The sequence below is a fragment of the Emys orbicularis genome, chromosome 16 (genome assembly GCF_028017835.1).
Source record: "Emys orbicularis isolate rEmyOrb1 chromosome 16, rEmyOrb1.hap1, whole genome shotgun sequence".
NCBI classification, from domain to species: Eukaryota; Metazoa; Chordata; order Testudines; family Emydidae; genus Emys; species Emys orbicularis.
The window spans coordinates 25,351,257-25,366,750 of NC_088698.1; the positions used below are offsets into that span (position 1 = coordinate 25,351,257).

Below are 15,494 nucleotides of genomic sequence, written 5' to 3' on the forward strand. Positions count from 1 at the left end.
CACTTGTGTCATATAGCAGGCTTGACATTCAGGGCTAGCTATGGAAATGCATTTCAGACTGGCTGCCACATTCAGCACTTTCTTTTCATGAATTAAACGCAACTATCTCTTCATTTAAAGTTGACCATAAGAGATAGAACAAATACTCCCCCTCCATATGCTGTGCCAACAATCCATAATGGAAAACCCAGTGTATTAGTCCCAAGAAGTTTACAATCTAAATAGACAAGGCAGACATGGGGGTAGGGGAAGACATAGAACACACAAGCAGAGTGAACAATGTGATGGCAGCAAACTCATGTTAATTCCATGATTTTTTTGGATTGCACCCAGAAGTACCTGGGAATCAAGTTGTCCTTTTAAGTGGAGTATCCTGCAGTGAGCACATCACACTGGAGCTGTATAGTATAGTAACAAATCTCTATATAGTAAAGATGAAGCTGTTGGAAAATACTTACTATTTTTTACAGCACCTGAGCAAAATAGAGATATTAAGACAAAGCATTGGCATGTCCTACCTGGAATTGCCAGGAATGATGGCACAACACACATTATCATTTATGCTTCTGCCAGGTCATTCAACAATTGTGACAAATATGACAGCCCATTTCGGATCCCCAAATAATTCTGAGTTCAGAAGTATCGACATTTCCCCAAACAACTCAGTTCTTCTCTTTAAGAAACCACTCTGAGAAAATCTCACCCGATCAGTAACTTGGCTACAAATCAATGAATTAGCAGAAGATTGACACCTGACCCTTCCTCCCCTCACCTGATCGGAGGGCTCCGAATTAGCTTGGACTATGGTCCCAGAAGGATGGACTTTAGCAAGCAGGGTTTTTTTCAATAGTACTGGGAGCATCTGTTCAGTCCAGTCCCTCCAATGATCATATTTCAGATCTTCATATTCTTTCATTCTCTTAGCCACTTCCAGATACTTATGTTTTACCTGTAAGAAAGAATTCAGCTCTGTTCATCTTACTCTATAATATAAACAGAGACGACATTTTCTTGTCTGAACAGGGCTACTTAAAATAGTTTTTAATATTTGTTTTTATTAAATAAGGAGCGAGAATAGTCTAGTGGTTAGTGCAGGGGGCTGAGACTGTAGACTCCTAAGTTCCATTGCCAACTCTGCTACTGCCTCTTTGAGACACACTCAGAGATGTCACAATCAATGTGTGCCTCAGTTTCCCCATTTGTAATATGTTTTGTATCACAATACTTATGTACACAAACATGCCATGAATTTTAATTAATGTGTGTAAAGCACTTGTATATATTTGGATGAACAGTGCTACTGAAGTGCAAAGTACTACTTTCTTTATTAAATACCAATGAAACCAACATACCTCCTTCCCACGCTCACTAGCCAGCAACTCCTCTACTTCTTGAAACCGAATAATAGTGTGTTTGATACGATGGAAAAGGGATCGTGACCAATATATTGCCCCAGCCATTGGAGGATTATTCTTGTACAGAGGTGGATTACTGAGGTTTTGGATGAAGATGTTATTAACTATGTCAACCTATACAAGAATTTACACAGTACAGAGTTATCAGAAACATCACCTTTCATCTCCACTATCTCTAGCACATGCCATACACATTAGAAGGATCAACAGCTAATTCCAGCAGCAGAACACTAACAGTTTGTTAATAACGTCCATGGCATCTTTATTTTGGATTAAACTGATTAGAATTATTTGCCCTTCTACATTTTCACCAATAGGTGCTCATTTCACTTTTGATATTCCCAGCCAGATGGCACTTCATTTTCATAATGTCCTTTTGATGTTCTTGCATTTTTTTATTAAAAGGATATAACTTGATATTATTATATTATTTATTATATATTATACACACATGCATGCCCATACATACATGTGATCATATTTTGGTTTCTATCATATAAGCAATCTCAAATGGTCATCCTAATATTATTCATACAAAGAGAAAAACAAGCTTTTAATACCAAGGGATCAATCCTGACTTCACCTGGAAGGTGGAAAAAGATGTGTGACAGGATCTATCAGGCCTTCTCTGCCCCCTGCTGGAGGCATCAGTGCCCTGACACCTCTCTTCTCAAGGAAAACCCACTTAAGCCAGGCTACCAATAAGACTTAGCCCTCCAGAGGACTAGAAGGGCCCTAAGGAGACCCTGACCAATTGGGATCCAGCAAACCAGTTAAGAAGGCTTGCAGGCTTCTATTGAGAGAGAGTGCTAGGTGAGACGGGTATAGAGGAGGAGCTCCTCAGTGCTAGGTCAGAACCTAACGGGCCAGGTCAGGGCCTTGCCTTCAAGCACTGCAATTTACCGCTTGCCTTTGAGGTTTGTTTATTTAAGGGAACAAATAAACAAAGGTAATAAATTCAGAATATGGCTAACTGTTTAGAGACTGACACTAGGCTTTCAGCATGGGCCACTCTGCTCCAGGCAGGTGGCCATGACTTGTGGACTAAGGCAGGGAGCACTGGCAGTACCACACTTGGCCCCACAGGGAGTGCTATGAAGCAGCCCCCACCTGTGATGAGGTAGAATTACATGTGCAGCAGTGTTGTGTGCAAATAATGCATGAGGAGAGCCATGATCTTACCCTGGCAGCTATAGCTGCCTAATAAAATATGATGCCTTGCATAATGACAGGTTTCAGAGTAGGAGCTGTGTTAGTCTGTATCCGCAAAAAGAACAGGAGTACTTGTGGCACCTTAGAGACTAACAAATTTATTTGAGCATAAGCTTTCGTGGGCTACAGCCCACTTCTTCAGATGCATAGAATGGAACATATATTGAGGAGATATATATACACATACAGAGAGCATGAAAAGGTGGGAGTTGTCTTACCAACTCTGAGAGGCCAATTAAGTAAGAGAAAAAAAACTTTTGAAGTGATAATCAAGATAGCCCAGTACAGACAGTTTGATAAGAAGTGTGAGAATACTTACATGGGGAGATAGATTCAATGCTTGTAATGGCTCAGCCATTCCCAGTCTCTATTCAAGCCTAAATTGATTGTATCTAGTTTGCATACCCACCCAACAATATTGTTAATCTTTCCAGCTATACTCTTAGCCCAGCAGAAGAGTCTTTCCTATCTCGGGGCCTCTCCTTTTGTCCCGCCAGACCCACGAACATGATACAGTTCTGCGGTGACCTAGAATCCTATTTTCGACGTCTCCGACTCAAAGAATATTTCCAACATACCTCTGAACAGCATACTAACCCACAGAATCCTCCCTACCAGCACTACAAAAAAAAGGATTCTGTGTGGACTCCTCCGGATGGTCAAAACAACAGACTGGACTTCTAGATTGCTTCCGTCAACGTGCAAAGGCTGAAATTGTGGAAAAGCAACATCACTTGCCCCATAACCTCAGCTATGCTGAACACAACGCCATCTACAGCCTCAGGAACAACTCTGACATCATAATCAAAAAGGCTGACAAAGGAGGTGCTGTCATCATCATGAATAAATTGGAATATGACCAAGAGGCTGCTAGACAGCTCTCTAACACCACATTCTACAGGCCATTATCCTCTGATCCCACTGAGGATTACCTAAAGAAACTACACCATCTGCTAAAAAACCTCCCTGACAAAGCACAGGAACAAATCTGTACAGACACATGCCTAGAACCCCGACCAGGGGTATTCTATTTGCTACCCAAGATCCATAAACCTTGAAATCCTGGACACCCCATCATCTCAGGTATTGGCACCCTAACATCAGGATTGTCTGGCTATGTGGACTCTCTCCTCAGGCCCTATGCTACTAGCACTCCCAGCTATCTTCGAGACACCACTGACTTCCTGAGTAAACTACAATCCATCCGTGATCTTCCAGAAAACACCATCCTGGCCACTATGGATGTAGAAGCCCTCTACACCAATATTCCACACAAAGATGGACTACAAGCTATCAGGAACAGTATCCCCGATAATGTCACAGCTAACCTGGTGGCTGAACTTTGTGACTTTGTCCTCACCCACAACTATTTCACATTTGGGGACAATATATACCTTCAAGTCAGCGGCACTGCTATGGGTGCATGGCCCCACAGTATGCCAACATTTTTATGGCTGACTTAGAACAACGCTTCCTTAGCTCTCGTCCCCTAACGCCCCTACTCTACTTGCGCTACATTGAGGACATCTTCATCATCTGGACCCATGGAAAAGAAGCCCTTGAGGAATTCCACCATGATTTCAATAATTTCCATCCCACCATCAACCTCAGCCTAGATCAATCCACACAAGTGGTCCATTTCCTGGACACTACTGTGCTAATAAGCGATGGTCACATAAATACCACCCTATACCAGAAACCCACTGACCGCTATACTTACCTACATGCCTCCAGCTTCCATCCAGGACACACCACACGATCCATTGTCTACAGCCAAGCTCTAAGATACAACCGCATTTGCTCCAATCCCTCAGACAGAGACAAGCACCTACAAGATCTCTATCAAGCATTCTTAAAACTACAATACCCACCTGCGGAAGTGAAAAAACAGATTGACAGAGCCAGACGAGTACCCAGAAGTCACCTCCTACAAGACAGGCCCAACAAAGAAAATAACAGAACACCACTAGCTGTCACCTTCAGCCCCCAACTAAAACCTCTCCAGCGCATCATCAAAGATCTACAACCTATTCTGAAAGATGATCCCTCACTCTCACAGATCTTGGGAGACAGACCTGTCCTCGCTTACAGACAACCCCTTAACCTGAAACAAATACTCACCAGCAACCACACACCACTGAACAAAAACACTGACCCAGGAACCTATCCTTGCAACAAAGCCCGATGCCAACTCTGTCCACATATCTATTAAAGTGACATCATCGTAGGACCTAATCACATCAGCCATGCCATCAGGGGCTCGTTCACCTGCACATCTACCAATGTGATATATGCCATCATGTGCCAGCAATACCCCTCTGCCATGTACATTGGCCAAACTGGACAGTCTCTACGCAAAAGAATAAATGGACACAAATCTGACATCAGGAATCATAACATTCAAAAACCAGTAGGAGAACACTTTAACCTGTCTGGTCACTCAATAACAGACCTGCGGGTGGCAATTTTGCAACAGAAAAGCTTCAAACACAGACTCCAACGAGAAACTGCTGAACTTGAATTGATATGCAAACTAGATACAATCAACTTAGGCTTGAATAGAGACTGGGAATTGTCATCCAGTACAAGGAGGTTCATGAGTGTAGGAGACATAATTTTCACAGGAGATGGAAGACTGTAGAATGGTGGTTCTCAAACTTTTTTTTTCGCGGACCTCTTGAAAATTGCTAAGGGTCTTAGCAGACCACTTAATGATCTTTCCAAATGTTGTTGTAGCGGCAGCTAACTATTGTAAAGCACTTTGGATAAAAGCGCTATATAAAAAAACCCTTAATAATAAACATTTTTTGTTCTACAAATAAAAGCACACAACTCATATTTTAATATCAGTAGTCTTACCTTTCTAATGCGATGGATGTACCCTCACTCCCCCACCGCGGCAGTCCTTGAGCTGGGGCTGGGAAGGGGGGGGGGGTCTCTCCCTCGCCACGGCAGCCCCCAAGCGGGGGCTGGGAAGGAGGGGGAGGTCTCTCCCCGGCAGCCACAGCCCTGGAGCAGGGGAAAGTCGCCTTTCTCTGGCTGCCGCAGCCCTGCACATCTCAAATTCCTCCTCACCACCCACTCTTTTCACCCCACTGCCCCCTCCTACCTACCCCGTTCCCCCCAAGGCACCACCTTACCTTACATGTGCGACTTCTCCAGGGTCCAGGCACCTAATCAGTGGAGCCATGCCTGCAAGGCTCCACTAATTAGGTGGGTGGCCCTTCATTCTCTCATGTGCGGCTGCCCAGGTACGCACCTTAGGGGGAACTATCTGTGGACCACCTGAATGGAGCTCGCGGACCACTGGTGGTCCACGGACCACAGTTTGATAACCTCTGCTGTAGAACTCATGCTCACAAGAAATAAGAATGACCAGGCCACACTGCATACAGAACTAAATGCAAACCTTGTCTCCCTTTGACCCACAATAAGTATCCTAACACAGACAACCACATACACAAATATCTACATACTAACTAATCGTGCTATTTCTCCTTCAGGCTGCAAAGAAAAGAGAGAGATTGTTATGGTTATTTCTAAATACTTGGGAGCCTCTCAGACACTATGGTGACAAGGGCCGTGTAAGTCCCTAGACAGATACATAGATTTATTGTTCAAGAAGGGATACTTCTACTTGGTAGAGAATTTTATGTATTTCTTAAGAAATTCTTAAGTGAAATACCTCTTTACAATACTGTGCCAGAATATCATTAAATTTCATCATCATCTGTCTATTGATGGCATCCCGAGAGCGGATGTGTTTAAAGTTTAAGAGCATGTCAAAAGCAGCCTCTGCTGATCGAAGGGTCTTAAAGGACTCGTCAATAAAATTCTTGGCCTCTTTTTCTATAACCTAGACAAAGAAAAAGACAGCAAGTCAAGAAATAAAACTGCTTATGGATTAACTTTGCAGAGACAAAGGGCGGAAGAGAGAGTGGCCTAGGTATAAAACACGTAATGTCGTGCTAACGTTAAAGTATAATTTTGCTTCTCTTTTTTGAATTTTTTTTTCCAAAAACCACCTGATGCCTGTTCAATGGCCTAAGGGAAATGAGTGCGCTGGATCTCAATCCAATGCCTACAGGGCAAGAGTGTACATCACAATAAGGGAGGAGGGATAGCTCAGTGGTTTAAGCATTGGCCTGCTAAACCCAGAGTTGTGAGTTCAATCCTTGAGGGGGCCACTTAGGGATCTGGGGCAAAATCAGTACTTGGTCCTGCTAGTGAAGGCAGGGGACTGGACTCAATGACCTTTCAGGGTCCCTTTCGGCTCTAGGAGATAGATATATCTCCATTTATTATTATAAGCACCATCCCAACTGGTACCATTGCTGGTCTTCTCAGCAGACAGGGGAGGGACTGAAGGAGGCTAGGAGTGTGAGCCTTAACTCCCATTTAGGTCATAGGAGAGGCATGTTAGCAGGTGAGTGTCAGGAAAGCAAACTCTACCACTGCTCAATTAACAAAGTGCTTCAGACTCCAGGGCTGTGAATGAACCAGTACCTTTCACCAGCTCTACGCTCACATGCAAAGTGTAAAACAAACAAACAAAAATAACCCTTGGCTTCCTCCCAAAACTCCAAATTAAAATGTTTGGCCATGTTTATCTACTTTTTATTTTATTATTTATTCGTTTATTTTTTACTTTTCAGGCTTGCATTTATTTTAAGTTTAAATTTTGAAATTCTAGAAGGAAGATATACAGTGTTATAGAAATAACCAGCACAGGACCTGCTACCTACCAGCACTTCCGATTTAAAATCTTCCATAACAAATTTCCATTGGGATGCACATTTGATGCTAAAAGGGTCAAAAGTCAGCACTTCCATAGGACTAATCAGCCCATCAACCCTTCGCAATACATCATCAATGCGCTTTGGATCTCCAGTGACAGCTTTCAGTTCAGGACCAAATATATTGTAGAACTCTTCAATAACCTGTTTGTTCAGACAAACAGACAAGAAGGAATTATTTTTAACTAGCTTTCTGCCAAAACAATATTTTTGGATATTCTTCCCTTTAAAAAATAACTTTTACATAGAGGAAATAAATAATCCTTACATTGACATACATTTTGTATATTCCCATAAAAGACTGTACAATTCCATATAAAAATCTAGGTGCCCAATATCACAGTTCTTATTCAGACAAAATTCCCATTCCTGCTGGTAGGAATATATTGCTAGTTACTACAAAGTTTATATCCTTTCTCTTACCTCAAGATATACTTTCTGATCAAAAACTCATTCATTCACGAACATTATATTTATTATGCCAATGTGATCAAACAAGAATTTCCATAATTCTGATCTATTATCTTGCATTTGACATACTGACCTTTTATGTGTGTCAAATTTTCTAAAATACTGTACATGGAAAACTCCCACAGTTTCAGGGATTATTTTCCCCCAAAACCAAGTATGTTCACTGTTATTTAATATAATTCTAATAAGATACTAAATCCTAAAAATGACTCATATATAAAAATATTTGATTGTTTTAAATATGTATAGAGTTAGCAATAATGTAAACCTATTAAAATATACACCTTTTCCAGACTAGGGCCCTGATCCTGAGAAGACTTAAGCATGTGCTTAACTACACACACACATAAGTAATCTCACTGACATCAGTAGGACTGTCCATTGCCTCAAGTTAAGCACAAGCATAAAACTCTGCAAGATTTGGTTGTAGTTTGGGATAACTGTTCCTCTATTTATGTCTATGAATTTGTTTTTAAAACATTACATTTATTCTTCAGTGTTAAAAGTACACATTTAAAATACAAGACCTCTTAAAACATTTAAATTATTTTAAAGATAATATAATAATGTGTAAATTTGGTAGTGAATCACATTATCCATCTCCAAATAAAGAGCCCAATTTGGATTAAAGTCAGCATCCATTTCTGGTCCTACAGAAGTTGACCCAGATATAGGAACCCATTCCATAATGGGGTACTGGTGAGCAGATCACTATGCCCACACACTCCTATAGAAACCATTGAGACTCTGCAGGCATCAGAATCTATCCGCATGGATCCCATTGAAGACTTGGGTCGATAATTATTACACCCCCATAATTTTATCCCTTTTGAACTTCCTTCTCCAGTTTGATCCTTTTCCTTTTCCTCCAACTTACTTGGCCCACACTGAAGTCAAGGCCAACTGTATTCCAAGATCAGATAATAAGTGCTCAGGCAGGCAGAAACCATCTGCCTTCCCTCCTCTGCCACCTTATGTATATTAGAAAAAGTGCTTAGAGTCCAAGAACCTGGGAGGCAGGAGATATACATTTCTACTACAACAGTATTACGAAGAATCTGCCAGGTGAGCCCACTAGCAAATTTCTTAAAGGTTACTAACATTTCATTCAATTCAGCAAATACAATACAATGCAAAACAAGCTCTCACAGCTGGAGAATCTAGATACACAATCCTTTTATTTAAAACCACACACATTACTACCTGCACAATATCATACAGATCTTGACAGATCGAAGCCATATAATCGGTTTTTTCAAATAGACGCTTTCGGTCAAATTCCCATCGTTGGTCTCTTCCTGAGGCTTCAATTTGGGCACGAATATCGAAATAGGATTTTTTCCACATTTCAAGAGAGCCTTTGGCTTCCAACAATTTAGTTTTTGCAATGCTTCTATCTTCTCTATTAAACAAAACAAAGCAGTTAGAAGACTGACAAGAACCTTTAAAGGTTTAATATGAAATGATGCTTTCATTGAGCTAGAATATCTTGGTTCAATAAAGTCTTCTATTTTAATGAAATCTAGCTAAAACTTAAAATTTCACAATACTGTCTCGCCCTCAAGAACATTTTATGACTTTGGTTTTTGAAAAGTTCAAAAGGAAGAAAGATTTCAGGGCTGATTCTGATAGCACTTACATCATATTTGTACCACTGGAATTCCACTGATTTCAATAGAGTTACTACTACTTTATATCAGCCCATGTCAAAAGGGAACCAGTACCCCCATCTTTAAAGCTGCTTCAATAATATATGAAAGTGCATATAGTGAACTTCTCAAATGTGCCTTTAAATTTGCTAAATATAACGAAAGCTCCTGAAAATAAGTAAAACATACTTGATAAGATTGGCACCTATCATACTTACTGTAAGATATTCAAAGCTACTAACAGTTATGACCTAGTTAAGTAAGAATCTACTGCTTACTTAAACAAAGTCCGTAAGTCCACAACTTTGCAGACCCTTGCTGTAATTTCCCATGCAATTCTTTCCATGAGGGGTATCATCCGCTCATCCTTGTTGTAATGCCGTGAGATAATCCAAACCATTCTCAGTGCGTTCATCATTGAAGGAATTGTATCCAAGACAATATTAAATCCAGTGCCATGAGTTAAATTCTTTTAAATAGAGGATAAATATTGTGAATAAGATTGCCATGAAAAAACAGATACCTATTCTATCAACTTTTTTTTTCGTGGACCACTTGAAAATTGCTAAGGGTCTCGGCAACTAAATACTTGGGCTCAAGACATATGGCCAAATCTAGCAAACCTACATGTCAGGAACTTTAAAGTTACTCATGTGCCTAAGTGTCTGCAGGATTGGGCCTACAGATGTGAATATTCAGGTTGTTGTCTCATTAAAATTCTAGTTTCTATTAAAGACTGCCAGTACTTATTGCCCAAATCTACCTCCGAATGCTTGAATGAGTCCTATCTCCTTTAACAGGAGACTCATGAGTGCACAGGAGACTCATGAATGCATTCAGCAGCAGAAGCTGGCCCAAAAACGGAGCAACGACAAATCTTTGGTTTTGTTTATTCACTCATTTTATTACCCTTGTTAAGTGACTTCCCCGAGGCTGTGGTATAATAGCCAGCACTTCCTACCTAAGTGACTAAAATCTCAGACCTAATTCTACTTTCAGTTACTATGCGCAAAGTACAACTTCCAGTAAAGTCGGTTCCAAAACTGGGGTTTGAAGCAGCCCACATTCCATCAAGGTCTAGTGGGCATAGAAGTGAATGAGAGTTGGCATGCAGTAGATGAGGCAGCCAAGAGTTGAATCAGGCATTAATTCAGTAAACTTGTACAGTTGCCAAAAAGGTTACAAACCACTTATCTATGAGACAGAATACACTCTCCTCTCTATTGATCACTGCCATCCAAACAACTCTTCACCTAGGAAGAGAAGCTAAACGAGCATTTTTTTCTTTTTCACTATCTAAGCAAATCACCGTGTATTTTTATTATTGATAAAAAATGACAGGAAAAATAAAAAAGAAGAGCTGGGCTTATATCAAAAGAAAGACATGACTGAATTAAACACTGACAAATCTTCCCAAAGTATCATTAGATAAACATACCTTCAAATGGCGCTCCAGAGTTGAAAGAAACCTAACATTATCTACAGCTTCCACATGGTGCCTGCTAAGATCACTTATGACTATCTGCAAATTTTCAAGAAGTCCAGATTCAGCTTCCTTTAGTATTGCTAAGATTTTTTTAACTAATGGGAGCTTTATCTGTTCAGTCAGAGCACTTAAAGTAGCATTTCTTTCACGCCACAGGTCAATTTCTGCTAGTGGGCCATTACCCTGAGGATGAGAGGAAGCAAGAAAAGGCATTAGAATTATCTTTATGACTGGGGGGAAATTATAACCATGCTGACATTTCTTAAGCTTTTATTTGCAACATGTTCAGTGCACTAAACAAGGCTGCATCAATAAAGATATTTATATGGCTACATCTACATAATATGGCCATAAGACATTTCTGAAACACTGAGCACTTCCTAGAGGAAGAAATATTTGCCAATTTAGGCTCCAGTCAGGAGATAAGCCCCACACAAGCAGATCCCTGAAGTTAATGGGGCTTCATACAGGCAGTGGGGTCTGCCATATGGAACTAATTGCAGGCTTGGGGCTTTAGGCCCCAGTTCTGCAAACACTTATGCATATGAGTAACTTTATAGATATGAGTAGTCAGGTTAACTTTCATGGGCTTACTCACTTCCATAAAGTTACTTGTGTGTGTAACTGTTTGCAGAATCAGGTCCTTATAGTGAGAATTTTTGAATATTCATAAAGATTTCAGGGATAAATAAGTGCTAAATTAAAATAAAATGTCATTGCAGTTTTTAATATTATGTAATGTTTATCACATTGATTTGACTAATAGGGAGACAGCTAACAACGATGATTTTGAAAACATACACTCCATTATCCAAGTTTATTTTGCTGAAGATTCAGAAGATGGGGATAAAGTAAGGGTTTCTCTTCATTTTTTTCTAAAGTGTTTCTATTCAAGACAAATACAAAATGCGGAATAACAGGCTGGGCAATAGTACTAAGAAAAGGATCTGGGGGGTATAGTGGATCACAAATTGAATAAATTGAAAATTGAAACTGAAACTGGAAATTGAAATGGCTAATATCATACTGGAGTGTATTAACAGGAGTGTTGCATATAAGGTAATTATCCCGCTCTACACAGCACTGGTGAGGCCTCTGTTGGAGTAGTGTGTCTAGTTTTGGGCACCACACTTTAAGAAAGATAAGAAGATACATAAGAACATAAGAACGGCCATACTCAGTCAGACCAAAGGTTCATCTAGCCCAGTATCCTGTCTTCCAACAGTGGCCAATGCCAGGTGCCCCAGAGGAAACGAACAGAACAGGTAATCATCAAGTGATCCATCCCCTGTCACCCATTCCCAGCTTCTGGCAAACAGAGGCTAGGGACACCATCCCTGCCCATCCTGGCTAATAGCCATTGATGGACCTATCCTCCATGAACTTATCTAGTTCTTTTTTGAACACGTTATGGTCTTGGCTTTCACAACATCCTCTGGCAAGGAATTCCATAGGTTGACCGTGCGCTGTGTGAAAAAATACTTCCTTTTGTTTGTTTTAAACCTGCTGCCTATTAATTTCATTTGCAGACCCCTAGTTCTTGTGTTATGAGAAGGAGTAAATAACACTTTTTCATTTATTTTCTCCACACCAGTCATGATTTTATAGACCTCTATTATATCCCCCCTTAGTCGTCTCTTTTCCAAGCTGAAAAGTCCCAGTCTTATTAATCTCTCCTCATATGGTAGCCATTCCATACCCTTAATAATTTTTGTTGCCCTTTTCTGAACCTTTTCCAATTCTAATATATCTTTTTAGAGATGAGGCGACCACATCTGCATGCAGTATTCAAGATGTGGGTGTACCATGGATTTAAATAAAGGCAATATGATATTTTCTGTCTTATTATCTATCCATTTCTTAATGATTCCCAACATTCTGTTTGCTTTTTTGACTGCTGCTGCACATTGAGCGGATGTTTTCAGAGAACTATCCACAATGATGCCAAGGTCTCTTTCTTGAGTGCTAACAGCTAATTTAGACCCCATCATTTTATATGTATATTTGGGATTATGTTTTCCAATGTGCATTACTTTGCATTGTGATGTGGACAAACTGGAGAGAGTGCACAGGAGAGCAACAAAAATGTTAAAAGGTTTAGAAAACCTGACTTATGAAGACACGTAAAAAAATGAGCAATTTTAGTCTTGAGAAAAGAAGACTGAGGGGAGAACTAATAACAGTCTTCAAATATGCTAAGGATTGTTATAAAGAGGACTGTGATCAATTGTTCTCCATGTCCACTGAACAAGCAGCTATCAACTTAATCTGCAGCAAGGGAGATTTAGGCTAGATATTAGAAAAATCTTTCTAACTATAAGGATAGGTAAGTACTGGAATAGGCTTCCAAGGGAAGCTGTGGAATCCCCATCACTGGACATTTTAAAGAATAAGTTAGACAAACATCTGTCAGGGATGGTCTAGGTTTACTTGGCCCTGCCTCAGCGCAGGGTTCTGAACTAGATGACTTCTCGAGGTCCCTTCCTGCCCTACTTTTCTATGATTCTCTATTAAGTTAGTTCTAGTGAAAGGAACCTGATGTCAGCCCAGGACGTTGAAGTCCTCTAGCCTCAAAACAGGCAGCTGCAGCAAGCTCCCACACACTGTCCTGCCGATGCGCCTTGCTCCTTCCCCATGATCCCATCCCTAGGAAAGGAAATGTCAGTCTCCAAACCCATTTAGTACCTTGACTCCCTGCACAGGCTGCCAACAAAAATAGCCATACAAGCCAATTGTGGTGATAATTTTTGTGATGTGAACACTTGATCATTGGCATCTGGGCTGAGACCACCACACTCATTTTACACAGAGCACTGAACAGCCATCAGTCGGAAACAACTTTCCATAACTAATAATCCGCAGGGTTTGCACTGACAACTTGGAAGTGAATTGCTTTATACTCCATTAGCCAGAAGACACCCAGTTCCCCACTACCTTTGTTTTGCTTTATATTAGTCAGCAGATGGAAACCCCACCCTTTTGGGCAATCAAACAGAGAATAACATTGAGCACAAACCAGTAATGGAGAGATCAGTTTTGGCATGCTGAGTGGTTATTAGCAATGTTACCTGTGGGACCTTTCTGATTTGTTCCTCAACGGCTGTGGATATTAATGTTAGCCAGGTCATTCCACAGTGCTCCAGTGTTTCAATCACTTCTGGATCTGTGGCAAGTTCACTCACTTCTGCATCTAGATTTATAGTTGGCATCTCCAATTTAATCTCTCCTGTTGGAACAAAATGCAGTTTGACTCAGTTAGCCATTTTATTTCCCCCATATGCTTCATCATTTGAATAATACAATGAAAAAAGCACAAACCTTCCATCTAGGTATCTATCTGAGGACAGCTAGTAAACCTTCTGCTCATTCTATCAGTGATTTTGGCCAAAAGTTTCCTCTCTCTTCAGAGTTATAACATTTAATGAATGCAAAGGTTTTTGAAAGTGTAACACCCCCACCTCTCACATTCCAGGGTTTAAGACAATCTCTAACTATTAGGAATTAGGCTGAGACATCATTGGGGCAGATTATCCCACATCTACCTATTCTGGGGTTCTTGCACCTTCCTCTGAAGCATCTGGTGATTGCCATTGTCAGAGACAGGATTCTGGACTGGAGAGACCAAAAGCCAGATCCAGTAGGCAATTCCTATATTCCTGTGCTCCCCTCCCTCACTCTCCCTCCACATGACTGCTGGAAGGCAGTTAGGGGAGTTTAGCCTCTCTCCCACTCCTATTCCTGGCTCCTTGGCAGGATATTTATTACAGATCTGGTCCATTTGCTCCATGCTCCCTTGCATGTATAAAGCTGAATGTAATGCTCTTATCATCACAGAAGAGGACCTCTGATCAAATCCGGAGACTCCCCAGGAGCTGCATGCAATTATACAACTACAGGTTGAGTATCACTATTTGAAACAAAGCCAAACCTGAATTAATTTCTTTCCACTGTCATGTAATGTAAATATCTAGTGTGGGGCAGGGGGAGATACTTGCCTTCAATCTGCTGTATAGTCCTTTGAATATGGCTTAGGAATTTCTGCATGTTCATTAAGAACTCATTCCTTATTATGTGAAAACTGTGAAATTCCACAGACTGCTCTTTCTTTTTTTCAAGAGGCTCAGCTTCAGCTAAACGCCTGTCTTCAGGCTCTGGCTTTTCGGTGTCTGGATGAAAGGCAGGTTCCTCAGCCTTGTGCTGATTATGGGACAAAGCAGGCAAAAAAACCTGAAATGCAAACATGTACCACAAATTACACTGTTCACAATTTTGAAAGATCAACATCCAGTCAAATTTCTAACTATTCATTTAACAAACCTTTGGATCTATTGCACATGACTAACTATAATTCATTTCATCTCTTTATCAGCATGATTTTCTCCTCAAATCTTATGGGGTAATAGCCCAGTCATCCTTTTTTATTCTGTCTCCACACCCTATCTGAAAGCTTCCTTCAACCTCACCT

At 40.6% G+C, this 15,494-nt stretch overlaps 1 protein-coding gene across 1 annotated transcript in view; it reads right to left on the reverse strand.

Annotated features, from left to right (window-relative positions):
* The window catches only part of DNAH10 (dynein axonemal heavy chain 10), a 101,138-nt gene that overhangs the window by 76,998 nt on the left and 8,646 nt on the right, over positions 1 to 15,494 (reverse strand). Inside the window, exons 6-14 of the mRNA XM_065418001.1 lie at positions 15,025 to 15,256; positions 14,098 to 14,255; positions 10,982 to 11,212; positions 9,822 to 10,012; positions 9,098 to 9,296; positions 7,373 to 7,567; positions 6,313 to 6,483; positions 1,353 to 1,529; positions 773 to 949 (exon numbers count right to left, since the gene is read on the reverse strand). Of these exons, the coding sequence (XP_065274073.1) occupies positions 773 to 949; positions 1,353 to 1,529; positions 6,313 to 6,483; positions 7,373 to 7,567; positions 9,098 to 9,296; positions 9,822 to 10,012; positions 10,982 to 11,212; positions 14,098 to 14,255; positions 15,025 to 15,256 (1,731 nt within the window). The remainder of the gene's footprint in view (positions 1 to 772; positions 950 to 1,352; positions 1,530 to 6,312; positions 6,484 to 7,372; positions 7,568 to 9,097; positions 9,297 to 9,821; positions 10,013 to 10,981; positions 11,213 to 14,097; positions 14,256 to 15,024; positions 15,257 to 15,494) is intronic.